We start from the raw sequence: 26,935 nt of genomic DNA, 5'->3' as shown, positions 1-26,935 counted from the left end.
GGTCCGCCGCCCCTGGGTGCCGACATGGACGCAGCCGGCCCGGATGTCGATGGCTGCGTGCTGCTCGTAGAGCCAGGGTAGCCCCAGAATGACGTCATCACGTAACTGCTCCACCACCAGCGCCGTCGTGACGGACCGATGGTCCCGCACGTCCACCTCCAGCGTCGCGACGCCCTGGGTGTAGCAGGCGTCCCCCGTGGTAGCCAGCTGGAGTTGGCCCGTGTGGTGCTCGAAGTTGTCACGGCCAATCACGCGTGCCGCCACACAGTTGTGGCTGGCGGCGGTGTCAACAAGTGCGTGGACTGCGCGCCCGTTGATAACCACCGGGATGCGCAACAGGTCGGCCTCCGCCGCACCCACGTGACCCAGGAGGGGCCCCGCCGCCGTTGGTCTGTTGTTGCTAGGTGAGGCGGGGGAGGTGGGCTGTCTTAGCGCGCCGCCCCCTGCCGTCCGTTTCCCGACGGCTGCTGCGCCGCGAAGTCAGGCCGGAACTTGTTCCTCACCGGGCAGTTCTCGTGCCAATGGAACGTGCCTGGTGGGCACGTGTGACACTGAGGTGGTGGGCTGCCGCCGGTAGTCCGTCTCCGCCATGTCAGCTGTGCGTGGCCGCTCGGCCCGGGTTCGTCGCGCCTAGCTTGTTCTCGGGCGGGCGCCGTGTAGGGCACCAGCGCCTTGGTGTCGACAGGCGTCGTGTCTTCCTGCTTGGTGCTCGGGGGGGCGTGGATCCTGGTCGGCCTGACCGCTCGTAGGTCCTGCTCTAAGACGCGCGCCTGTTGGACGAACTCCTCTGCCGGACGCCGCGTCATCGGGCGTAAATACGGGCGAAATTCCGGGCGCATCAGCTCAACTACCCGCTCCAGCACTCCGGCAGGTTCTTCTCCGGGAAACAGCCGCTTGTACAGACGTATTTTTTTCATGATAAACGCCTCCGCCGCCTCTGTCGCGCCTTGCTCGAGACAATACAGCTCCGTCCGCACTCTCATCTCCGGCTTCACGTCCGCGAATCTGGCCTCGAACAATCTCGCAAACTCGGTCCACGGCATGTCATACTCCTGGACGATCTGCCACCACGTCTTGGCGTCGCCTTTGAGCGCGTTGCTCACCCTGTTCGCCCACTCGCACTCCGGCACTCCGTAGCGATTCAGGCGTTCCCGACACGTGTGTATAAATCTCCGCGGATCGTCGCTGGTTCTGCCCGCGAATTCCGGTAGTTCTACGTGTCCTATGAGAGGTACCCTGCCCCGTGGTGTGTCGGCGGCGTCTCTCACCGGGCTGCGGCCTGACGGGCCCGCTCGTCTCACGTGGTGGCACCACTGGCACGTGTACCACCCGTCTTGAAAGGACTCGGACTTCGCGAAACACGCCGTGTGCTTGAACGCGCGACAGTTCCGGCACCAGCCTCCCTCCCGCGTCTTGCCCTCACACTCCGCATCCGTGCACTTCCCGTGTCCCGCCTCAAACTGATCCGCCCGTTCTGCCTGCTCGTGATTCGGCTGCACTTCATACTGTCCTACGCACACGCACGTGTCCGTCCACGAAGAAACTGCCGTCCCGCTCACCTGGCGCGGTCGCGCGCACATAACACAATATAAGCTATTCGTTTTAAACAACTCACTTGCCTTAATCGCGCCCGGGTTTTTGTCAAGTCCGTGATTGTCCGACATGGTCGTGTGGTGGTGAGGCCGGTCGATTGCCTCTCTTCCCTTCGCTACGCGACGCGACGCGGATGGCGGTACACACACACACTCACTGCGCCCGGCCGCTGCTGTCGCGAGGAATGCGGCCACCTGGCTGCTCGCAGCGAATTCCTGGAAGCGCGCGCCCGGCTGGTCACGTGGCCGGCGCGCCAGAGTCCCGCTATGCGCTCCGCGCGAACAATAGTTCCGGCGCGAACTTTAGTTCCGCGCGCTCCGCGTAACAACCGCCTATCTCACACGCTCGTACAGGTCTGGTTTTCGCGGAAGATGTAACTCGCCCCACGCTCTTGGGCGCCAATTGAGGGCTGCTCGCACGTTCCCGGCTATATTAAGACGTTAAATATGGGCGCCACCACGTGGAAGGGCACGTGGACCCGGCGGAGTCTCTCGCTCAGGGCGTGACGTAGCCCAAGTGGGGACGAGTTACCAGCCCTTTCTACCCTAGCTACCCAGACCTGGCCCGCTCTAGGCGTCGGGCACGCCACACTCCTAGACTCACTCACCACGTGGTTAAGTAAAAACACTCAGTTTATATTTAATTCCCAGATTTAATCTCACGAACACGTTAGCTCCACATCCGTTACACGTTACACAGTTAAAAAAGCCTGAGGCACGAATCGGCTTAGGTGAAGGCATGGTCCACACACGTGGCCATGCTACAAAGTCTACTTATGACACGGTGGTAAAAACTCGACTGAGATAATTAATTAATTAAACAGTCCGCTGACCGAGAGCTGCCCCGAGGATGACGAACGAAAGCGATTTAGAAACAATTAACGATACAGAAATTACTTGGTCAGTGATGAACAAAGGTTGAGGTCCCCGGGGTGCTGGCGCGTCTGCTCTCGGTCAGTGATGAAGATGGACTGGGCTGAGCTCATCGCTCGCAGGTGGCAACATGGCGCCCTTCGCGCCAACACAATTACCGTTACTATATCCTACGATTCCGTGCCCCGGCGAAAGTTAAGCAATTTACAGATCAACATTAAAAAATATATAAAAATTACTGACAGTTTAAAGTTTGTTAATATTTACTTATTTAATGATAATTTATATAAAAACATTCCTACCCTCGTCCAAGTCCGTGCCTGTTCGGGTCCGCCCGGGCAACGTCTGTGGTTATTTCAAGTAATATATTTAAATTAAAGAAACACAAATAGATTGCACAGCACTGGGGCAAAGGCGAATGAAAACAAACAAAAAGGTTTACAATTAATATTAAATGTAGCAATTTTAGGGGTCGCCGCACTGCTTCTAAGCGCCCTCTTGTGGTAGTTCGTGGCGCGCAATTCAAACGCACGACTACGTACATGTCGGTACAAATGCCAGGGAAGGGAAGGGGGATGTTGAGGAAACGGAGACTGACTAGGCTCATGGGGCGTAGCCCCGGCTGACGTCAAGTTAAATCATGTTCTTCCACATAAGGAAATTGTTCTTGACCTTAAAAAATGCCTGCATTTATTATCTAACTATTTATTGATACATAATACAAATCTGATTATGTATTTTACATTTAATTAATGCAAAACATTACGTAATGAATGGTAGAAAATCTTATGAATACTGTATGCTATTCAAATAGTGCCTTACCTAGTTTTGGCTAACTACATCATAGTTATCACAATAACCATATGTCTCATAAAATATGAAAGCTCAGGAATAATACTGGTTTGTTGCCCTTTTAATGATAACTAGGCCTTTTTGGTTGGCTGGTTAACAAATAGAAGAGCAGTAAAAATAAATGGAGTCTGGTTCTCCCAGTAAAGTGTAAAAGAAAAACTGACCAGTTAGCATGATTTCTTAGTTAGGAGTTTACGTTTACGGATTACATTAGAGTTAATATAATAATTAATTTCCTTTAGCTTAGTAGGTTCTGTTAACTTAACCAAAAGTCACATGCCTTCAAGCCATTAAGATTTTCAGATGTCTTTATTTATGCTTAAATTTCATTGTCCCAAATTAGGTGTAAAACCATAAAACCATAATAGTTCACATTCGCTGCTAGACGTGTGGTGGGGGAGAGGGTGCTAATCAGTGGAGGTCACTGATAAGCATCTGCTTCAATTGGTCTCGCACCTCCCAAGAACCTGGCAACAAGAAAGCGACAACAGAGTGTCAGATCAGGAGACTGAAGTATGACCCGAAGTCCTAAAGCTGAATTGGTCCCCCCAAACTGGGAAACCAATGCATACATAGGTGTTTCCAAAAGTTAATCCATAGTGACTAAAAAAAACAAATTCTGGAGAATATGGCAGGTGCGAAACCAGGAAAAAAAATTAGAAAAGACTACATGATTACAATAGAAAGCTGGTGAGGGATTAAATCCCTAGATTATAAGAATTACATGATGAATTATTCTCTGCAGCTGCACACACAAATTAGATGATGTAGATCAGTAGTATGGAGCAGTTCAGGATGAAGTACTTCAGACACTGCACCCAGGGAGGGTAGAGACCAGTGTAGTTAAAGATGCACATGAGGGGGCAGAAGAAAAAAGGTGAGAACGGGGATTAGGGGTGGGAAACAGAGGTAGTCAGCATCCCAGGACTGAAAGGTGGCGGTCGGAGTGGGAACACTGAGTAACTAAAGAAGCTATTTTGGTTGGCAAGAGCGCTGGAAGATGTCAGTCTGAGCACAGCGTTATGCATAGGAGGCGATCTAGGGCATCCATGCGATGGCCTGAAGAGGAAATGTGGGAGCTCGAGAGGTGGTGCTCACCAGTGGCCAAGTCAAGGACTACAAGAGGGGAAGGCAAAGTTTAGTCCCCAATGAGTTCTACAGATGACACACAGAGGCAATGTCATGGGCTTTAGGACATCCCAAGGACAGGACTTGACCGTAGCACAGAACCGTGTTCTTAGAGGGAAGGGGCATGGAGAAACTCCTGGCATGGTGCGGGCTTATGCGACACGCTAAACCTTACTTACTTGCTCTAGCGGGCAGGAAAGGTATACGAGTGGATGACTAACCGTGCCGTGCTTCGGGCGAGCTGACGGGAACAAGAGACACAGAGTTGAGAACTTGTTGGTGATGCTGGAGGCGTGAAGAATTACAAGCCTATATGTGCGCAAAGATGGGAGAAACTAGATGGCCCTGCCAAGGCAGCATGAGAAGGACCCATGGGGAAAAGAAACAAGGTGGCCGCTCATCAGCACGGTTAGTGACCAAGACTCTGATGTGGAAAATTAATTACCCACTAACTTAAAGAAACTAAAAATTTTACAAAAAGTTGTGTGTGTGTGTGTCTGACATAAACAATTGATGTGACAAAAGATGCAGTACCTGCATGGGGTGTTTGGGACATTACATGCGGGCAGGCGGGGGAAATCTGGTACACTGCTAACACAGTGTGCGAAGGTGTGGTGCATCCAGACGCTCAGCGATGAAGCACTTGCAACAGTTGGAGGAACTGCCAAAAACATAAGTTGTAAGAACGCCATTAGATTTGATAATCATATATTGTTTTTTAATGTGAGCCCCATAATACTCATCAAAATGTTTGACTGGATAAAAATGCTAAGCTGTGCTGAAAGAATCACCAATTTGGCGGCACACTATGTAAAAACTTTATTACCAGCTTGTGACTTGTCGGATGGCGTGGCGGAATGACGTGGTGCAGAACAGCCAAAAAATAGAAACCTTTTCTGGATAAAGCAAGCATGAAGGGTGTAAACAAATCAGTCCGGTGACCTTGTCAAGAGCAACAAGAACACGAGGAAGTGAGAGTAAACATACAAGTCGCAGTTTCCCCTCAATGCCTTTCATGGAGGGCAGTTAGAATATGAAGAGGAAAAAACTCACAGCAAACCTTTCTTCTTCCTGTATCTAGAGGCCAAATTATTATTTTCACATGCAAACGCTGTACCACATCCAATTTCACACCCAGAGTAACAAATAACAAAACATGCACTCTTCTAGGCAGCAGGGTCAGTCTGTTGCTGACATTATTGCACAACTTATAATTTAACTCTAAATCTGGAAGCAATAAGCTACCTAGAATTAAACGTGTACATAATAAGAATTCACTGAATACAAAACACTATAAAAACTTTGTCTGTTTATGTGGGGTAAGAACACTGCAAACGTACAGAGCCCGCACAAATAAGGACTATCAGTCGACTAAATAACTGTTTGGAATGGAATGGCTAGTGTACCGTCACCGTCCGGCAAGTCAGTGAATGACCTGCATGGGCCGGTGGAAGGGTAGTTGGCTGTTGTTTTCTTTGCCATGGGCATTTAAAATATTAGTGCCACGTCTTACCCTCCTTTTTTACAGGCATGGGGAAAAGATATGCAAAACTCCTTATAAAAAAAGTGTGTCATATATCACAAATTCCTTATGGAGGGCACAGTTTTTCTCATTCAGACAGGGATTGTGGACTTATATAAAAACAATGGAACTGTTCAAAGGTTGAGACATTGAGGGATGTAGTGGACATAAATACTGCACGACCAACTAGAGTCTAGACCATTCCATGTGCAGGATATCAAAGAAAAGTTACTGGATTTTTGAAAAAACTGCTAAACAAACCATAAACACTTAAAAATAAAGATATCCACTGCAGCTTGGCTATAACGAAAGACAATCCTGAGTTTGTACAGTAAAAAACAAACTTCGGTGACAGTCAAGCCTGGGAAATATGCCATGTTTGGAACAGAGGTGTCATAGTAGTTGTCAACATTGTATTCACAAAGCTGGAAGGCTTATCAGAGAGTATGCCACTATCTGATACCAAAAAAATAGAATTTGCTGACTATAACTGACTAGGTATGTCAATGAGGAAAGCAAGGATTTTTACCGCAGAGTACGTGCATAAGTACGACTAAGAGAACAATGTGTTTTAGTGAAATAATTTGCAGTCACAAAAATTATTATTTTGAACATTTCTTTGTTGATTAAGTGTTTTTGTTAATAAGATATGGTATAAAGAAAACATTACTGTGGCACATAGTGCATTTAGATTTTAATGAACTAAGAATTATTATATATTAAAGAAAACTAAGGTAAAATATAATCATTTCTATAAAATAACATATGTTAAATTGATTCTTGTGAACATGATTAATCTTTAAGTACATAACACATATTGACTGGCTGTTCACCATGAAGCCACAAAACATTAGATTTTAAAAAAGGTTTAAATGACATTGTTTTAATGTTTATAAAAATATTGCTATTTGGACAAAGAGAGAGAGATTAAGAAAGAGCTCTTGGCATGCTAGCATCAACTAGTGACGATGACGCGAAATTGGGCATTTGTCTAACTTTCTAGTTGCATCGACATATTATTCCTGTTCACTGAATAAGCCATACGGGTCTCAGTGGCAGGCAGTTAATTATGTATCAGATGACACTGTACTGTAGGAACTTTTTGCAGGAATAACTTTAGTCTGGTATGCTTTTGTTTGCATCCTACACAATACGAATAAGCTCAATCATAAAAGAGACTTTACAAAGAAATGGTTGGTGGAATTTATCATGAGTTTTGTTGGAAGCAGCTCATGAAAAGTAACCTCTTCATTTAATTTTTCTTACTCTTACCTCATGTGGCTCTCTCATATATATCAGCCGTGCGAACAGGAGGTTACCACCTACTTTATGTTATTAAAGGTGATTATGTGATTATGTATATTATACAAATAGTTATACAGAGTGAGGGTGTAATACTGCCTAGTAGACTGTCAACTTTTACTATCCTATATTAGTTTTATATCTGTAGCAAGAATATAGTTTCTCGATCCACAAGGCTGTTTTGTTGTATCAATAAAAATTCAGTAAATATTCATATACCACCATATAAGTAATAGAATCACATTACCTTAACTCAATTGGAAACAATATGCTGGTCGGTATACCAGTATTTACTATCCATATCTTTAAATTTCCCTTTCTTTCAGACATTAAACAATCAATGCAGTTAAGAGCAAAACAATCAAAATTCCTGTAACACACACAATGGTTTGAAGTAAAAGAAAAACATTCTATGTCCTCAGCATGCTCAATTGGATGACACATAAAATAAAAGTCTATTATACTCTCAGGGATACCACTGGTTTTCTGTTACCCAGTTGCAGGTGATAGTTAATTTAGTGTGTTTAAAAGTGACAATTCTCATTCACTAAGATGTTATTATATTCAATATATTATCAAAATCACAGTTTACTTCACTTAATGATATAACAAGTAAAAATTTCCAGTTCAAGCACCACAAATCTAAAGTGGCTTGAGTAATTAAACAATTTCAATTCATTAAGGCAAGCTCGACAGCTATATTACTCATACCTTATACTTGGAGAATATAATAGAGGAAGTACCTCTACTATGATAGACACACTGTCAAAAGTTATTATCTTCAGAGAAGCTACAATACACAAGTTCTAAACTTCACATAAGTTCACTATTAAATTGGTCTCTAATATCAACAAGCAATACTAATACTGGCCAATACAAAATACCACAGCATGGCCCAAGTCATGGTGACGAAGAACTTTCCTTCAAAATGTTTGACCTAATTTCACCGGATGTTACAACAATAGCAGCCAAATATATAATTTAATTTGTTCATACATTTGAAATTTGCACCAACTGAAACTAGCCAATCAAAATGATCCTATCATATTACTGGGAGCAAGCTTTAGTGATGCCTATTAACATGTTATACATACTATCTTATAACATAATACCAAATTTTCATGACTAATATGTCAATAAGCCATCTGAAAACATCATAGAGATACATATATCTGTCTGGCACTGCATCCTGATATGCAAAGAATGTGTTGAAATTCTTTTAGATTATGATAATAAAATTACAATAAAGTTTAGGAAAGACCTCTGTACTTAAGTTATAGTACAACAATCTATGGAGGAATAGAATAAGTTAAAAGAATTTCTAAGGCCCAAAGAATAACAATCTATAGACTACCTTAACCAAAAAATAAACTGAAAAAATTAGGAATACTAAAAAAATTTCTTATCACACACTTCAAACTGATTAAATAATAAATAAAGAGATCACCAAAAAAAATATCCAAGAATTAGGTGCTGACACGACCATCCTTTACTCATGCTGGTCGACAATTGCTTGCCTCCCCCTAGGAAGAAAACACTATTTTCTTTTCCAAAACCACAAATGTGTCTGCCCAATACATCCTCTAGCTGACATGTGACTCGTTGAGAAACCACAATAATTGTATAACATGCTCCAACCTCCGACCTCCAACGTGATTTGGCCGCTTTCTTCACCAACGTAATTTATAACTGGTCAGTCCTATGCCAGCTACCTAACACATATTCTCTCAACCTTCGTACTGTCCTAGATCTCACTACCCTCAAGGCTAATGGTGAACAATTGAAGTCAGATTACCAGCATGTCAGAAAATGTATTATGCATGAGCAAAGGTGGGGGAGGAAAGAGTAAATAACAAGAAACTGCATTTCACAGACACATTATACAAACACATGCAAACAACATGCTTCTATCCAGCCAAGCAGAAAACATGAACTTGTTAATAGAGATGCAATAGCTTCAATCCAGTCAGCACAGAGAGATGGAGTGTGTAAGCACTCACCACAAGGATATGGAGAGTGGGAGGATATGCGGGAGAGACATGGCTGATGGTGCTTGCGTTACTCACCTGGGTGCCCGTGGTAAGCACTCAGCACTATGTTCAAGGTGAACGCTGATATCATAGAAGAGAAGAAGATCCTCCAAGTGAGGCTCTGATTCCAGAAGCTAGCGCCTTCTTCCAAACTGAACAGGACACCACCTGTCATAAAAACTTTCATGTGAATTTAGTCCATGCATTAAGAACCCCGAACTAGCTGTAAACATAATTTATTTTAAACAATTCCATCATCTTAAAGCTGTCATAATCAGCTTAAGACTGCTACAATTAGTCCATTCTATATATATGTATATGTATATATATGTGTGTGTATATATATATATATATGTGTGTGTGTGTGTGTGTATATATATATATATAGAGAGAGAGAGAGCCTATTTAAAATTTATTTCAATGAGATCTTTAGAAAAACTGGAGAACTAAGCTTTCTCAGAATTTAAGTTACAACAATTATAAAAACATTCTCCTGTGGTTTCATTAAGCACACGCTTATAATTAGGTGACTCAATAACTCAAAAATAATAGCTAACCTCTGCAAACAAAGTTTCTCCCAGTTTACTGAACCATTTTGAAAATTCTACTCAAAAAATTACTTTCTAAAATTTATATATCCTTTGACCATATGTAAATATAAAAAATTCCCACCAGCTTTCTGTAAATATAAACATCACCATGTGAGTCAAGTAAATAAAAGTATTATCATCCAATTTTCAGGAAAAAACGTTCTGTCCTTGAAGAATAAAGCAGCTGTTAAAAATAATAAAAAAATATATATAAATTAAAATGAACATACATGATTTTTCTAAAGAATTCATACAATTTCAATAGGCTATAACATTAATACGAAATAAAATAGAACTTTAGGGTGAATTTTAATATACGTATAAGAATACCTATTTTTTAATTAATGAATGACGTGGTTAAATGTGGTAACAGGATGCCCAGCATACATCTAAAAGGTAATCAAACTCATTTTACTCTCTTGGAAGCTTCTATGTGTTATTGCAGCCACTGCTATTACAAGCAGTGTCACAGTTCACTCACAGGTGTTGGAAGGGAAGGCAACCCAGAGTCTTTGAGGAAACCCCCACAAGAATAAATCACATACACTGAGATCATGTAACCTGCCAGTAATGCAGAGCCCAATGCGTATTCCCGTGACAGCTGATCCAACGTTAAGTACTCTCATTGTGGACACGTCTCCTTCAGGCTAACTGGGTTGGTTACCTGTGGATTTTCCCTTACATAGACAACCAGTATCTTAAAACTGCTGGTGCTACCATCTTATCTGAGCATATTTTCTAATTTTCTTCCAACTATTCAATAAATTAACATAAGTTTTCGTTTAAATTATAAAAATAAGCCTTATTTTACACTTACGCAGTGATTATGCATTTAAAAACCATCATGACTGTTCAAAGAAATACACTGACTAAAATTTCAGACAAAGTTTTGTGGAATATGCATGGTATTGTTTTCTTTTTTAACTTTCTTTTATAAAATATGTTTTACTCACTTTTTTCAAGCAAAGCTTGACGTCGTCCGGTTCTGCGCCCCACAGAGCCCAATACATCACCACCCCTCCTCACCCCTATTCCCCTAGCACTTAATCTCCCCGCTGGTGACATGCTTGTGTGTGTATGTGAGTGAGCCAGTGATAAATAGTAATTCATATGATAAGCTTTTTCTTTTACGTCAATAGTAATAAATATTGCCAACTTTTTGCTTTAAGATAATTGTGTTCATGTCTTTTCAGGTATTATAAATAATCAGGCATTTTAAATTTAAGTTATCACTTGTCAGCAATGGTTCTGAACTGCCGAAGGCCATCTGTGTTCAAGCGACGCACATCAGCGGCATGACTCAAGTTCACCTGATGGTACTTTTAGATCGGTGCCATTGTGCTGATGAATCACCTCGGCGGCCATGTCTCTCCCCAGTGTAAGGATACAGGTTTTTGGCTTTTGCATGTTAAATGGTGTTTAATTCCAGATATTTATGAACAGGTTTTAACTATCTCTTTGCTTTTAGTTTTTTTTATGGAGAATGTTAAAAAAATAGCATAGGACTTTGTCCTTGGAATGAGGAAATTAGGAACGATATAGTGTGTTGTTGAATCCAGTGATATTAAAAAAAAAAAAAAATTTTCATAATTCAAGAGTAATAGATTTTATTCTATATATAGATAATCTGGTATAGACAATACAACAGCTTCAAGGTGAGATAATTTGTGCTTTTAGAGTCATGAACAAAACATATTTATTCACACTGAAGCTACATTTAATAAATACTAAAATAGCATACAGGAATTGTCATATTGGTTATGACTATTCAAAATAGTATGTGACAGTAGAGTTCTACATATTTTAAAACTATACTACTTACTTCATTAATACCAGTACTAGTGGTCCAGAGCGTAGACATCTTGTAATACTGATCATATATTTTGTTTTCCCTGAGATCTTATTCAAAATTGAGCTATAACAGTATAGGTAAATATGTAGTTGAGCTGTATTTGCAAAAAAAAATATGTTAAAAATTCGAAAATATTATATGCTCTTCAACTTCCTATTTTCATTAAAAGTGGCGGCGATAAGAAATTCCAAATACTTTAGGAGATATCACCGTTCTTATTTTGCTATACAAGACCTGTGTAATCATTTGATCGCTGGAATTTTTTTTATTGCCATGTGTTTGTGAATGCCTAATTAATGAAAATGGTTGATTAGGTCAGGTCAGTTACATTATAAATACTTTGAAACTAAGCGTACATTAAAAATAATATGAATTAATTTCAATGGTTCTTTAGTTTTAAAGTATTTATAATGTAACTGACCTGACCTAACAAACCGGGACAAAGGATGAACAGTAACAACTCACGTAAAATTTTTTTGTTACTTATTACTTGCGCAACAATAACAAATAACACTTTAAAATTAGAAACGTTAAAAACTCACCTAAGTTGGAGGCGGTAATTAAACACCGTTTTAAACAATAAATGAACTAAATAATCACGTATTGGTTCATTTGAATTCTGGCCTATCACGAACAATCACGTGACATCATTATCCAATAAAAAAATAGATACTCGTAAACAAGAAACAATGGTCATGGCCACATGAATGCACTGGTATTGTGATGAAATTTAAAAATTCAATATCTCCTCAAATATTTGGAATTTCTTATCTCCGCCGCTTTTAATGAAAAGAGGAAGTTGAAGAGCATATAATAAAGGTATTTTCGGACTTTTAACATTTTTTTTTTTTGCAAATACCGTTGAACTACATATGATGAAATTTAAAAATTCTATATCTCCTAAAGTATTTGGAATTTCTTACCTCCGCCGCTTTTAATGAAAAGAGAAAGTTAAAGAGCCTAGAATATAAGTATTTTCGGATTTTTAACATTTTTTTTCGCAAATACCGCCCAACTACATATTTACCAGAGTATAATAAATGCTGTGCATAAAGTTAACAGACATTTGAAAACTGGGCTCTCAGTTTCCTCCTGCTGCTACAACTCACGCCACGGTGCTTGATCCCCTTGCAGTGATGCACCGCCTCGCTAGGCTTTGGTCCGAGGCCTTGCTCAGGTACTTGGCCGGGGAAAATGAAAATCCCATGAGGTTTATTAGATGTGAAGAGTACACTGCCATGTTCTCACACAGTGAGGAAGAAAAGTTGAAGTGTATGGGTACTGCACTCAAGAAACCATGCACACTATTGGTGGGCGGTACTAAAATCCACTGTTACCTCATTCGAAACATTTCAACACCCGTTCAGACAACAATTTTGGAGTGTAAAAATACAAGGGAATTTACGTGCCAGATTACACACTGAAAAATTTGACCACAAAAAGAGTAAATCTCTGGAATCTCACCGTTCTCAAATGTCTGAATGCACGAGGTACCTCAAACTAGTTGGCAGTCAGCAAAAGGTAAACAGGGCCACTTCAAGTCACTGAAGTCTTGGCAGAACAAGAGCCACAGAAACAATCAGCACAACTACTACAACAAAAACAACCATTGGTGGGGAAAGAGAAGACGTGTGGATAGTGACGAGGTTTGCCGAGAACGTTCGCTTCATCGCCAGACACTGCAACAGGCAGATCAAGAAGAACGGTTACCCAAGGAAGGGTACAGGAGCGATGGGGAGCAGTTTCAGCCCAGGGAATATTCTGACCACCAGCCACCTCAGCAACTACAACAGCAACTGTTGTATTCACCCGCAGCAGAATCCGTTTCTATGATCAACAGCCCTGCAAATTTCTCTGCATTCCACTAACTCCCACCAATCACATATCCCACGTAGCAGGGATATTTTGAGAGGCAGCAGCCGATACCTCCCAACTGCACCGTATCACAACAACTGCAAGCATCATCAGCCAGCTACCCAGCGATTTGGCTGATACTGCCAAGGCATCGACAAACTAAGAAGGTAATCCTGTATTTAGACCCTCAACCCTTCCAGACCTGGTCCGCTCTGAGCGTGCTCTCCCGGCATCCCACAAACCTTGTCCCTGTACAGGTACTCACTCAGTTCAGCAGACTAAGTACTCACAGTTTCTGGTAAGATGGTTTTTGTTTACGCAGTATTCCACATGAGAAATGATATTAACAATAATTCCACCATAACTGACCAGGTCTAGAAGTAAAGATTCGTTATTCCATTTAAAGCGTCTATAACTAGACTTAAATCGTGCTAGACTTAAAGCAGTCTACCACCTGGAGTAGGCATCAAAAAAATAAAAAGGTTAAACAAATAATCATAAGCACGGTAGATGCTAACGGATCAGTATTAAAAACACTGAAGTCCTCGAGGTGCAATGGTTGCTCCTGCTCCAGGCAGTGGTCAATAGAGACTGTGCTGGGGTCAACGTGTCATGGCTACATGAAGCTTCCTAAAGGCTATTAGGTCATAAACAATTATTTGAGGTTAATAGTAACACAGTAAAAAAATTCAAACTCATTTCACTAAATCACAAGTATTTACCAAGTATTAGTAATATTTATAGAAATATATAAACCTGTTTAATACTTGAGTTCAAGTCTAAATCACTTGAATGAGGATACGTTCCAAAAATGTTGTGCATGGTGCCGCTCCATCCTTATTATAATACCTCGAAACATACATATTTGGGCGTAAATGTAAACATACAATAAAATTAATAAAATAGTATTACAAGCATACTACAGGTGGGGCCGCAAGGCAAGCCAACTGGCCCGTTAGTCACAGAGTGGGGTGCAATCCATTAGCCCCCTCCTTCCCACTTCCTTGGCACTTTTACATCGAACCCTCCGTCCCATTGAAGGATTCTGCGGAGCACGCCACGTGGAGTGGCATAACTAGAATGCCACTGTTCTGGGTGTCACGTCGACCTTGATGATGCGATACTTCAAAGGGGTGCGAGACCATTCCAGAAGGGACATTGAGGGGTATAAAATGAGGAAAACAGTCTCCGAGGCAGTCAAGCAAAGAGGGAAACTATTGCCTTGGTGGGAAGGAAGTAAGGAGGGCAATTGACCCCACGGTGTGCGAACACGGACGACAAGCAAAGGGACTGTGTGTGTGCGACGGACGAGTGAGCAGTGAGAGGCAGTGTGTCGGGACGAGCCGTAGGGAGAGCCACTGGCGAGTTCAGCTCCAGCGGGGAGAGGAAATACTGGACTAAATGAAAGGGTGATTAGTTAGAGGACAGACATTTTAAATGTTATAATTTAATTAATGGAGTAAATAGCAGTTATTTAAAACTGTATTTAATAGTTGGGCTATCCTTATCGAACCTGTTTTCCCAGTCGTAACATTAATAAAATATTACAGGTGATGTGGCACTTACGCCACTTACGCCTCTTGTGGTGACAAACTAGCACATGCACACATGCGCACATGCGCACATGCAGTTAGAGCTGAGGAGAGCATGGGTAAGGAGGGAGGTGGCAGCGCATCTGCGTAAGTGGGTGTCGCACAAGACAATGTTAATAAAAACTAGTCATTGTTGTTTCTTACACATTATTATATCCAATAATTTTTCCAATAAATCTTGGTAAAGAGATTCAAAATGAATCGAAAATTCTCTACTTATTTGTAAATTATGTTAAATATAAAACCTTTTGGTATTGTATTTGCTTATAAGCAAAATAAATTTCACTGTTAAAATGAATTCAAATTTAGCACCATCCATTGTAACGATTTCCCGTTTATGTTTGTTTATATAAATTTACGGTTTTTATTTTGTGTTGATAGAAAGAAACTGTTATCGTTTTGTCTATGGAAATAACAAGAACATGTATGTGTATAAGTATCAAATAAAATTGTGATTAATTACGAAAAGTTATCAGGTTATGGGCCCAGAGTGCTTAAAATATAAATTTTTGATCCACTGAATGTAAAAGTTGTGCTTCGTGAAAATTTGATCAGACTTAATAAGTTTTTTAAGATGTCTTTGTCGTCGAGTTCGATTAAACCTCTCACAAAGGAGAACTACGATACTTGGGCAATTCAAATTGAAGCTGTGATGGTTAAAAATGGAACATGGGTTTACGTAAATGGAAGAAAGCCAAGACCAGAATCAGTTGAAGGTAAGGACGCTTCATTACGAGACGTTGAGAAGTGGGAGGATGATGATGCTAAAGCAAAATCAGATCTAATAATTGCAATAGATCCCAGTTTATTACGTATGGTAAAAGGTTTAAAAACTTTAAAACAAGTTTGGGATAAGTTAAAGTCAGAATATGCTTCCACAGGACCAGTAAAAAGGGCAAGTTTATTAAAACGCGTAACTTCGTACAAAATAATAGAAAATGATGATTTCCACACACAACTGATGGAGTTTTTCGATATAATTGCAAAACTGTCAGCTATGGGCGTTGAGATGCACAATGATTTACAATCAACATTACTTCTAAACGCACTACCAGCAAGTTTTGAAATGTTTAGATGTGCAATGGAGTCTCAAAACAAATTGCTAAAACCGGATATTCTTCGAGAAAAAATCATCGAAAGGTATGAAGCTAAAAATCAACGAGATACAGACGATTCTGAGGTTATGTGGGTAAGGAAAAATCAGAAAAGTTTCAAGCAATATCGAGGAAGTCCACGTAGATACAATAGTGATTTTAATAGGCCTTTCAAATACAACTGTTTTAAATGTAATAAAATAGGACATAAGGCAATTGATTGTCGCAGAAAAATAAGTGATGATGGTCAAGAATACTCGTCAAAAGTTGAATCTGAAGTTGAAGATGTGTTCCAAATCAAAGAGAAAATTACCGAGGAATCTTTACATACGAAGATTACATCAAGCGATGATCGATGGTGTCTGGATAGTGGTTGCACGTCTCACATGTGTTATAATGAAGCAGCGTTTCTAAATATGACATCAACAAATGGAAATGTTTTGTTAGCTAGCAGTGCGGAGACTGAAATTGTTGCAAAAGAAACTGCGCAAGTTACTACTATGGATGGGAAAGTAAACAGGTCAGTAAAACTAAATGATACACTGTTAGTAAAAGAATTGAGAACAAATCTGTTATCTGTTGCGAGAATCACGGATCACGAAAATACAGTCACTTTTCACAAAACTGGTGCAACTGTTTTCGGGAAAGATGGTAAGATAAAACTGTTAGCACAAAGAGTTGGAAATCTATACTATGTTTGCGGTAGTAGAGAACAAACAAATGTTGCAAGTGATAATTCCGCTAGTTTGAAGTTATGGCATCATCGTCTTGGTCATTTGAATGAAGAAGACTTGGTAAAGATTCCGCGAAAAGGATTAGCTGCTGGAATCAAGCTAAATGGAGAAAAGCAGTTGGGAACATGCGAGGTATGTTTACGAGGAAAAATGACCGCCTTGCCATTTCCCAAGAAATCTGAAAAATGTACAAAATTATTGGAATTAATACATACTGACGTCTGGGGACCATCAAGAACAGAGTCATTAGGACACGCTAGGTATTTTGTCACATTCATTGACGACAGCACTCGTTGGTGTGAAGTTCGATTCATTAGAAATATAAGTGATGTTTTTCAAGTTTTTAAGGAATACAGTCAAACCTCATTAATACGAATCCGCTTAGTACGAAATTCCCGTTTATGCGAAGTACTTTCACAATCCCGGAAAATAAAGTATGATTTCCTATGTTATTCAGTACTATTAATACGAAATACGGTTAATATGAATTACGAAGTTGTTTTGATCCCTCAAGTATTTGTTAACGTGTATAAGTAAACGGTTAATACGAATTTCACCGCCGAAGTCTAAAGTATATCGTCTTCATAACCGTCATGTAAACAAACGTTTCTCCAAAGATTTATCCTACAGCGCAAAATGGTCGAAAAACAAGATGAAAAGTTCAACTCTAGTGGCGATGTTAGTAACTAAACTAGAAAAGATGCCATGTTGTAAACGGAAAACGAAAAGGAAAGAACTCAATACCGTATTAATATTAGTCGTCGGAAGTGTACATACGTAGAAGTTTAAACAATCTATGGAAAAAAGTTCTGATATTTTCCATTGTTCACGCACGTGTATCTTAACCTCAATTTTGAGTGTTAGTTGTTTTGTAATATGACTGCGAAACGTAAACGCAACGAACTTACATTGCAAGTTAAAGTTAAAATTATCGAAGAAGTAGACAATGGAGAGAGAACGAAAACTGAAATTGCGAGAGAATTTAACATACCGCAATCGTCGTTGACAATACTAAAAAATCGTGAAAAGATTGAATCGGCTTTTGCGAGTCCGTGCAGATTATCAACAAGAAAAAGAATGCGAGGCCCAAAACATCAAGAAATGGAAGCTACCTTGTTGCAGTGGTTTTAAGAAATGTGTGCAGCAAACTTGCCAATTTCTGAACCTATGATTCAGAAGAAGGCAGACTACCTAGCATTGAGGTTAGGAATTTCAGACTTCAAGTTCAGCAATGGTTGGCTACAACGGTTTAAGGATCGCAACAATCTTATTGGCAAAACTATGTGTAGGGAGTCAGCAGCAGTAGATACGACCAAAGTTAAATGTGGTAAACAATGCTTATAAGAAAAAGATAGTGCAAACCAGAATTTATGCTTTTTTTAAACCAAATGTTTGAATAGAAAATGTGTCATGAATGCAAGTTTATTGAAGTTTGTATTATGATTTATTCTGTAAGTGTTGCATTGTGTTTGTTTTCTTCAGTGTTTACATATTGTCATGCATGTAGTGAAGCCAGCTTATACTACCAACGGTGTGTATAATTTTCTTTATAATTGTAAATATAGGCATTTAAAGTTCAATCAATTTTTTTTGTCATGATATCCCAATAGTTTGGTTAATACAAACCCTCGTTATTACAAAGTGCTAAAATTATGATCCCTTCAGGTTTGTAATAATGAGGTTTGACTGTACAAAGTTCGTGTTGAAACACAAACTGGTCGTAAAATAAAATGTTTGATGTCAGACAACGGTAAAGAATATTGCAATAAGGAATTTGATGATTTCTTAAAGAAAAATGGTATTCGTCGATGTCTGACAGTTCCTTATACGCCACAACAAAATGGAATGGCAGAACGAAAAAATAGAACATTAGTTGAAATGGCACAATGTCTTTTGATAAGTTCTGGATTAGGTCATGGATTTTGGGCTGAAGCAGTATCTACTTCAAATTATTTGAGAAACAAGTGCCCAACATCGAGTTTAGGCAGTCATTCTCCATATGAAGCTTGGAACAAAGAAGTGCCGGACTTGAGTAACTTGAAAGTGTTTGGTGCAAAAACATTTGTTTTGGGAAAAGGATTAGGAAAATCAAAATTTGATTCACAATCACAAGAAGGTGTGCTGGTAGGTTATTCTGAAGAATCGAAAGGCTACCGAGTATGGATTCCAGTCGAAAGGAAAGTTGTTGTAGCAAGAGATGTACGAATACTGGAAAAACAATTTTTGAATGAAGAAAAGGGAAGTCAAACCACTGAGAGAAATAAAGATGATTTTGAATGTGTACATATGCAAAATAAAATTCAGGAAGAAAATGAAGAAATAGCAAATGAGCAAATAAATAAAAAAGAACAGGCACAAGATGAAATTTTGCAGCCAAGTTTGCATAAAATGCTCGGAAGACCACGATTGGAGAGATTAGGTAAGCGAGGAAGACCGCGTAAAATTTATATCACTGGACCACCAGCAAAAGTAAATGAAGATCAAGAAGAATATGAAAATTATAACCATACTGGAATGCAAGGAGTTATGAGTGATGATGAAATATTTATTGGTGGTGCAGAAAATGAAATTGACATAATCGAAGAAGCAAACTTGGTTAACATAACACTGAAAGAAGCTATGACTGGAAACGAAGCAGCTGAATGGATGAAAGCTATCGCTAAAGAAATTCGAGGTTTGATAAAATATAATACTTGGGAAATAGTTGAACGTCCTAAACATAGAGCAGTTATCACATGTAAAATTGTTCTTAAAAATAAATTAAAGCTCGATGGAACACTTGAGCGAAGAAAAGCCAGAGTTGTAGCTTGTGGTTTTACGCAGCGACAAGGGATTGATTTTACTGATACATTTGCTCCTGTAGCAAGATTAGATTCTGTTAGACTTTTGATGGCACTGGCTGCTCGTGAAAAACTGCCAGTTTTTCAATTGGACATTGTCGCAGATTATTTAAATGGAAGTTTAGAAGAAGAAATATTTATGGAACCCCCAGAGTACATTCAAGAAGCTTTACAAGAAATAATTAAAAATGATGGTATAAACAGCAAAATAGGAAAAGAAGCTCAAAAAATGCTCCTGACACTAGCCGAAGGACATAAAGTTTGTAAGTTAAGGAAAGCGTTATATGGTCTACGACAAGCTGGTCGTCAGTGGCATAAAAGATTAAGTGAAGTGTTGCAAGGTATTGGACTTATTTCGGCCGCAAGCGAAACTTGCTTATATTACAACATGAGTGAAGGTCAGTATACGATTTTAGTTGTCTACGTTGATGATATTTTGTACATATCAAAGAATGAAAAGAAGCTAAATGAAATTAAAACTGGTCTGGCAAAAGAATTCGAAGTAAAAGATGTAGGATTAGCACGACACTGTTTAGGAGTTAAAATTAATCAAGAAAATTGTGAAATTATATTGAGTCAACAAAAATATATAAACCATCTTTTGAAAAAATTTAACATGGAAGAATATAATACTGTAAACACTCCCTGTGAACATCAAGCAAAGTTACCAGATGGAAATTCAAATCGAAAAGGAAGTGAAGAAAAACCATTCAGACCATTAATTGGATCATTGATGTATTTGTCAATCGCAACTCGTCCGGACATTACATTTATTGTAAACAGATTATCGCAGTTCAATGAAAAGTACCAAGATATTCATTGGTCAGCAGCTAAACATGTATTATGTTATTTACGAGGTACCCAAAATTATGGCCTAGCATTTAAGAAGAACTCATATGGGATTCAAGGATATTCTGACGCAGATCATGCAAATGATATCTTCGATAGAATTTCATACACAGGATATGTATTTACATTAAGTGGAGCTGCAATATCATGGCGTTCGAAGAAACAAAAATCAGTTTCAATTTCATCCACTAAAGCTGAATATGTAGCCTTGTCAGAAACATCTCGCGAAGCTTTGTATTTACGAAATTTAATGTTGGAATTGAACTTGACTGATTTATCAAAACTAGATCTCGGAACAGACAACAGAGGTACGAAATACATTGCAGAAAATGCTACTTGTCACTCACGCACTAAACACATTGCTACAAGATACCATTTTGTGCGTCAATTGTTGAAGAATGATGAACTAAGTTTAAGATATATACCAACAGAAATAATGCCTGCTGATGCTCTCACAAAGCCGCTTCCAGGACCTGCGCATCATCGTCATGCAGAAGCAATGGGATTAAAAGTCTGTAGAGACGCAAAAATTTGAGAGGGGCGTGTTAAAATTAATTCAAATTTAGCGCCATCCATTGTAACGATTTCCCGTTTATTTTTGTTTATATAAATTGACGGTTTTTATTTTGTGTTGATAGAAAGAAACTGTTATCGTTTTGTCTATGGAAATAACAAGAATATGTATGTGTATAAGTATCAAATAAAATTGTGATTAATTACGAAAAGTTATCATTCACAAAACTACAAACAAAAATCGGTTTTTTTCTACAACCAAGATAAGAACACAGAAAACGCAAGATAGAAAGGCAAACAAAGCCGACTGGCTAAGAAAATTAAACAAGTAAATAGCACAGTACCGACAGGTGCGCCAAATGCAGAAGCCACCCCTGCTGCAGCGCCCCCCGACACAAAGTCTCTCTTTTCATGATCTTCACGGAAATATTCGAATATCTTGAGATCCTGATGAAAGGTTGTGCTCTTCCCCTGAGAGAGCCCGGCAGCAACCACGGCCCCAGAGTGGATCATGGGTCCTTCCTGGAACACACAGGTTACTGCGTGTTGCTGATACGTCAGCATCTCTATGAAAACATGTGTGTGTGTGTGTTCCACATGATACATTTTCTAATGAGAAGAAAAAAAAGGTAAGTGTGATTAAAGTTGCAGTATAACTTTTCTTACTTGGGCATTTTACTGTGTTCTCGACAGGGTTTTGGGAAAGGAATCATAGTTACAAAATAAATATTCTCTACTTTTTAAAATATTTTTTTCACTGCAGTACATACAAATACTTTCACACCAAAATTGTTATGGAAAATATTTTCTAAATTAAAGTTCTTAAAAATTATATTATTAGACTGACAAAATAAACAAAATATTACAAAGTAGTCACCACAGGTGGCTCAAAGTGTATATAACTTAGCATTACCTATGTCATTATGATAGTTAATTGTTGCTACCTAATGACTTTTAAAATTGTTTATTTTCACTGAAATTTTGCACGTTGCCTTTGTTTTTGATCAACTTTTTTTCTGTATCAGTCATAAGTCGGCCTGTGAGTCATAGGTCATGTGTCCTCGGTGGCTCACGAAAAGCATTTGGTACCGGCTGTATGGATAATTTTGCATTTGCTGGTCGCAGCCAGGTCACATCTTTAAAATTCTTTTGCATTTTTATTTTAAAAAATATTTTGTTTGGATGAAAGGTGTCTGTGTTTTCCCTAAGGCAAGCATAGGTGTGCTATTACGCAATTTCCTCCATGGCTTTGGGTCCATGCGAGTACCCAATTATAGGCTAATTGTGAGACATTATTATGAAAAATAATCTCTGCAGTTTTTTTTCTTCTGTATAGTTATTTCAATGTTCGGGCAACAAATGGTGTGCGAGTGAGGAACCTTATGAAACCGTGTATTTATATTTGTTCCTCTAACTCTTAAATTTTAAAAGCAACATGCAAAAACCATCCCATTTACTTTTATTAAATTAACCATGATAATAATATATATTTTGTGAAGAAACAATTAGGACACGCTTTGTTACAATGAGTTCCATCATTCCCACTATTCCCCACTAGATGGGTAACATGTCCTAAGTGCTGTGACCCCACATTACATCTGAACAAGAGATTAAACACCGGACCTACAACATATGCCAAGCTATGAAATATTGCACCCATGTACATATTACTCACAATTTTAAAATTAACCCATTAATAAACTTTAATAATTTGGTTTAGAAAACTTCTAAGTGATTATACACACACATTTTATGTGTAGTTTATAACATTAAAATGACAATGTTGTTAAAAAAAAGTCTTTAAATTTCTAGGAAAAATTAATTATAGAAGTAAAGCCACTTTCTGCATGTCCAATAAATAGGCCCATGCAAATATTAGTTTTTTAGTTTGAATCAAATTAGAATACCAAATTATTTGCAAATATGAATATTGAATTTGAATAATAAGAATGATAAGTGCTTAGAATCCCACTAAAACATTTTCACATCATGTACCTAACAACTCCTGGAAAATTAGAAAGAAATTTGAAGTGAAAGTTTGGTTAGGTTAAGTATCAGCTACATTAATTATATGAAAAAAGTTTGTTAAAATATTTAAATGATGAAATAAAACTGTGTTTTAATTATGCAGCTAACCTAACCTAACCTAACCTAACCTAACCTAACCTAACCTAACCTAACCAACCCTTTAATTTCAGTTCCTATTAGCTTTATTTTCCAGAACCTGCTACTCTACATGTTGATCCAGAAAATTTTCGGAACATAAAAATATTGCAAAATCCATTGCATATCAATTTGACAAAAAAAAACATAATTTTTTTTTTAAATGCTGTATTCCCAAATCAAATTAGCTCATATTTACATTTTATATCCATAGTTATTCAAGAGTTTTAGTTGTTTACGCAATCAATGCAGTTCAGGAATATTATACATATTATTTCTGTTAGTTTCATCTAGAACCTTTAACCATTAATTAAGTTTTTTTAATACATATTTTTGATTCATAATGTTTTTTTTTTTCATAATTACATACAGCAAGGAAGCTGCTATAGTGTCATATGGTGTTAGATCAATTGTAACTATTGATTTATACTCCGTTGAAACTATGACAACTATGATGTTTACTTCTTTTAATGACCACCGCAACGGAATTCCGTGTTTTGTGGTGTTCATGGTGGTGGTGGTTGTTTTTTTGTTTTCGACTTCTGGTGTGTGTGATCATAGTATTTGGTGTGACAAAATGAAAACCAATAATATTTTATTTTCAAGTTGGAAATGAAAAATTTGACTTTTTTTTTTAACAGTTGACACAATTTTTTCTTTTACTGTTTAGCAAGACAGTAGTGAAAAAAACCTTTGGATAGCTGTTGCACGTTTAAAACTTTGCTTATTGTTCAAGTTTTTATTATGAAATCCCATTAAAACATTAAAAAAGGTATTTATATTGCACAAATGACTTAACCTCAAGTCAACATTGGTAAATGACAAACTCATGAAGAATGCTATGTGGGATATCCATGAGGAAATAAAATTTGTTATTTTTAAGTGTTAGTATTCAAGGTCAAATTGAATACAAAATTATTATTCCTATTGGTATTTGAAAATTTGAATATTCGCAGAGGCCTACCAGTAACCTTTAATAGAGACTTGGGTATGGCATTAGAATATAAACTGCTTTTTTACCATCATGTTAATACATTGACAGCTGAGGAAAGTTGAATCTCACCTCCGGTTAACTTCATTAAGTTTTGTTAAATTACTGTTTGTTTTCACTTTTTACAGTTATTTATGACATTCATGGGTATTTGTAAAATTTAATGCATTTGTAGTATTTAAATTTTTATTTCTGTTTGTCTTGACTTTATTATTTTAAGAATTGTTTAGTGTTGTGATAGTTTACACAGAACTTTATTTTCTGTCTAATAATTCATACGAGGTGCAGCTACCTGGCGAAGTTAGAACAAGTTTGCTGTGGAGAGTTGTTTAGTGCGCCACAGATAGCACGCAGGCGTCGGGCTGGTGTCTGCAGTTTCCTGGAGGAGTCAACTCGCTGTGCGTCTGCACTACATACTGGATCAAGGACTTGGGACTCAGCTGTGGCATGAGCTGGCAACTGCGGCCAAGCAGCGTTGGTAAACTTATCGCTATGACATTGGGCGCTGAGGTTAAATATGCAGTGCCTACCAGCTTCGTTCTGAAACCAGTTAGAGAGATGGCTTATTTTTCTTGGAGAGCATCCAGCACCGGCATGGTGGCTGCTGGAGTTTGTGTGAGACATCTCAAGTACTTGCCAAGTAAGTTTATTGTAGCCTAGCACATTCCAAACTTGCATTTGGTGCATTCCAATAATGTGCACAAATACTTGCATTAAATTTTGGTATGAAATGGAAAAGACTTTGGTTGGTACATGGTACTCCTGTTGGTACATGTTAAAATAATTTTGAAAGGTTTCTGGGTGTAAAGTAATAAAGTTGCTGAGGCTTAATCCCCATGAGCCTGGTAAGACTATGCTCCCTTCCTAAACTTCCTCCATCCCTTTTAGCATTTGAACCAACGCAGTATTTAAGCAAGTGTGGTCAAACAGTTATGTCACAACTCTGGAAGAAATCTGGCCATTTAGTGCTTACCTAAGTAAATTGACCCTCTTGTAACCATTGGTAAGTGCATAAGGAGGGTCATGTCACACCCTGAGAGGAGTCTCTGCTGGGTCTATGTGCCCTTTATATACAGTGGTGCCCATTTACATCTTCCATAAATAATATACCCAACAAACCTAACAATAATTATGTGTAGAGACCTGCAAAATTCGCGGATTCATTCGGTGATAGGCTAGAATTCAAACACATATACCTGTTAAGATAATTTTGCTATTGGCTTACTGTTCATCTGGACGAATCTCAACCAGTTATAAACCCTCAACCAAAGAAGGATCGAATCACAGACAAACCAGCTGAGACGACTTACAAGTCGGCAGCCAATGAACTTGTGTTATTTGCCCGAGTGTACAGGGGTGTGTGCAGTCTATCCTGAAGGCCATCGAAACCACGAATTTTGCAGGTCTCTAATTATGTGTTGTGTCACTGATTTCTATAACTTACTTGTTTCAAGTGAAAACTACAGACAGTTCATTGGAAAAAAAACATTAGATTTATGGAGAATCATAGTATTTTTCTTCCTTTTGAAGGAATTCAGCTTATGTGCCTAGTACATTACGGATGTTGTTGAAGAAAATCATCCGATTTAATATAATAATTTTCAATGAACTTGTTAATTTCCGTATTTATTGGTGAATTTTATCTTCATTTTGGTGTATTGCAAAATAGTCGGATATGCTTCTTAGTCAGTGTACACATTTAAATTCAGGCATTTTAAAATGAGTATTTTTTTTTTTACTGTGCCAGCATTTAAGTCCATTTTAAGAGAATATTGCAATTAATTATTTTTGATTAGTGTATATAATGTTTAGAGACAAGATTTAATGGTTTTATTTTTATGGAAATTTTGTATCTGAAACAGGAGATTTTGATTTTTTTTTTAATTATGAATCCTATTTATTCATAAATGTAGCATATTATTCCACAAATTATACACTTAAATGTTTCTTGATACTTATTTCACCAAACAGTTTCATTTAAAACTGATGCATGATTACCTTTTACATTAATTAAATTATAATAATTTGTAATAAGCCTGTCTAACTAATGGGAACAATAAAATTGAAGCAAAAATTATGTGTGTCAATTCAAAAATGTACCAATGTTGTAATGTAAAAGTGAGTTACTAATGTAACAGCAAATTCCAAAAAGGTAAAAAGAAAATGAAAACCAATCCATTCATCACATACATTTTGGTACAAACCTCAATCTAAATTCATAGAATTAAATATATTAAAATAATATGTTACACCAATCCCTCACTTCATCAGACATCTTCAGACTGCGCAAATTCCTCCAGCGTGATGTTAATTTTACTGCACCAGTCTTGAACAGCACGTCTGTAAATTCCAGTTAGTAAAAATTCGCCACAAGCAAAAAAAAGTCGGGCATGACCCCACAAAGTCTATTTCAACTTGGTGAACAGATGTACTGTGGCATACAGTTAGACATACGAGGGGGGAAGAGATGTGCGTGCAGGTCTGACTAGACTATTGGCTGTGCTATGGAGTGTAAAGGACCAAATGTTTTTACATTGCGCTTATGCTGCCGTGCCATACCGTTG

At 38.5% G+C, this 26,935-nt stretch overlaps 1 protein-coding gene across 1 annotated transcript in view; it reads right to left on the bottom strand.

Annotated features, from left to right (window-relative positions):
* The window catches only part of LOC134531610 (H(+)/Cl(-) exchange transporter 7), a 176,136-nt gene that overhangs the window by 107,959 nt on the left and 41,242 nt on the right, over positions 1-26,935 (bottom strand). Inside the window, exons 6-7 of the mRNA XM_063367361.1 lie at positions 21,562-21,739; positions 9,336-9,467 (exon numbers count right to left, since the gene is read on the bottom strand). Coding sequence (XP_063223431.1) covers positions 9,336-9,467; positions 21,562-21,739 — 310 coding nt within the window. The remainder of the gene's footprint in view (positions 1-9,335; positions 9,468-21,561; positions 21,740-26,935) is intronic.

Source organism: Bacillus rossius, chromosome 5 (genome assembly GCF_032445375.1).
Source record: "Bacillus rossius redtenbacheri isolate Brsri chromosome 5, Brsri_v3, whole genome shotgun sequence".
Classification (NCBI taxonomy): domain Eukaryota; kingdom Metazoa; phylum Arthropoda; class Insecta; order Phasmatodea; family Bacillidae; genus Bacillus; species Bacillus rossius.
This window is presented reverse-complemented; position numbering and strand designations above follow the sequence as displayed.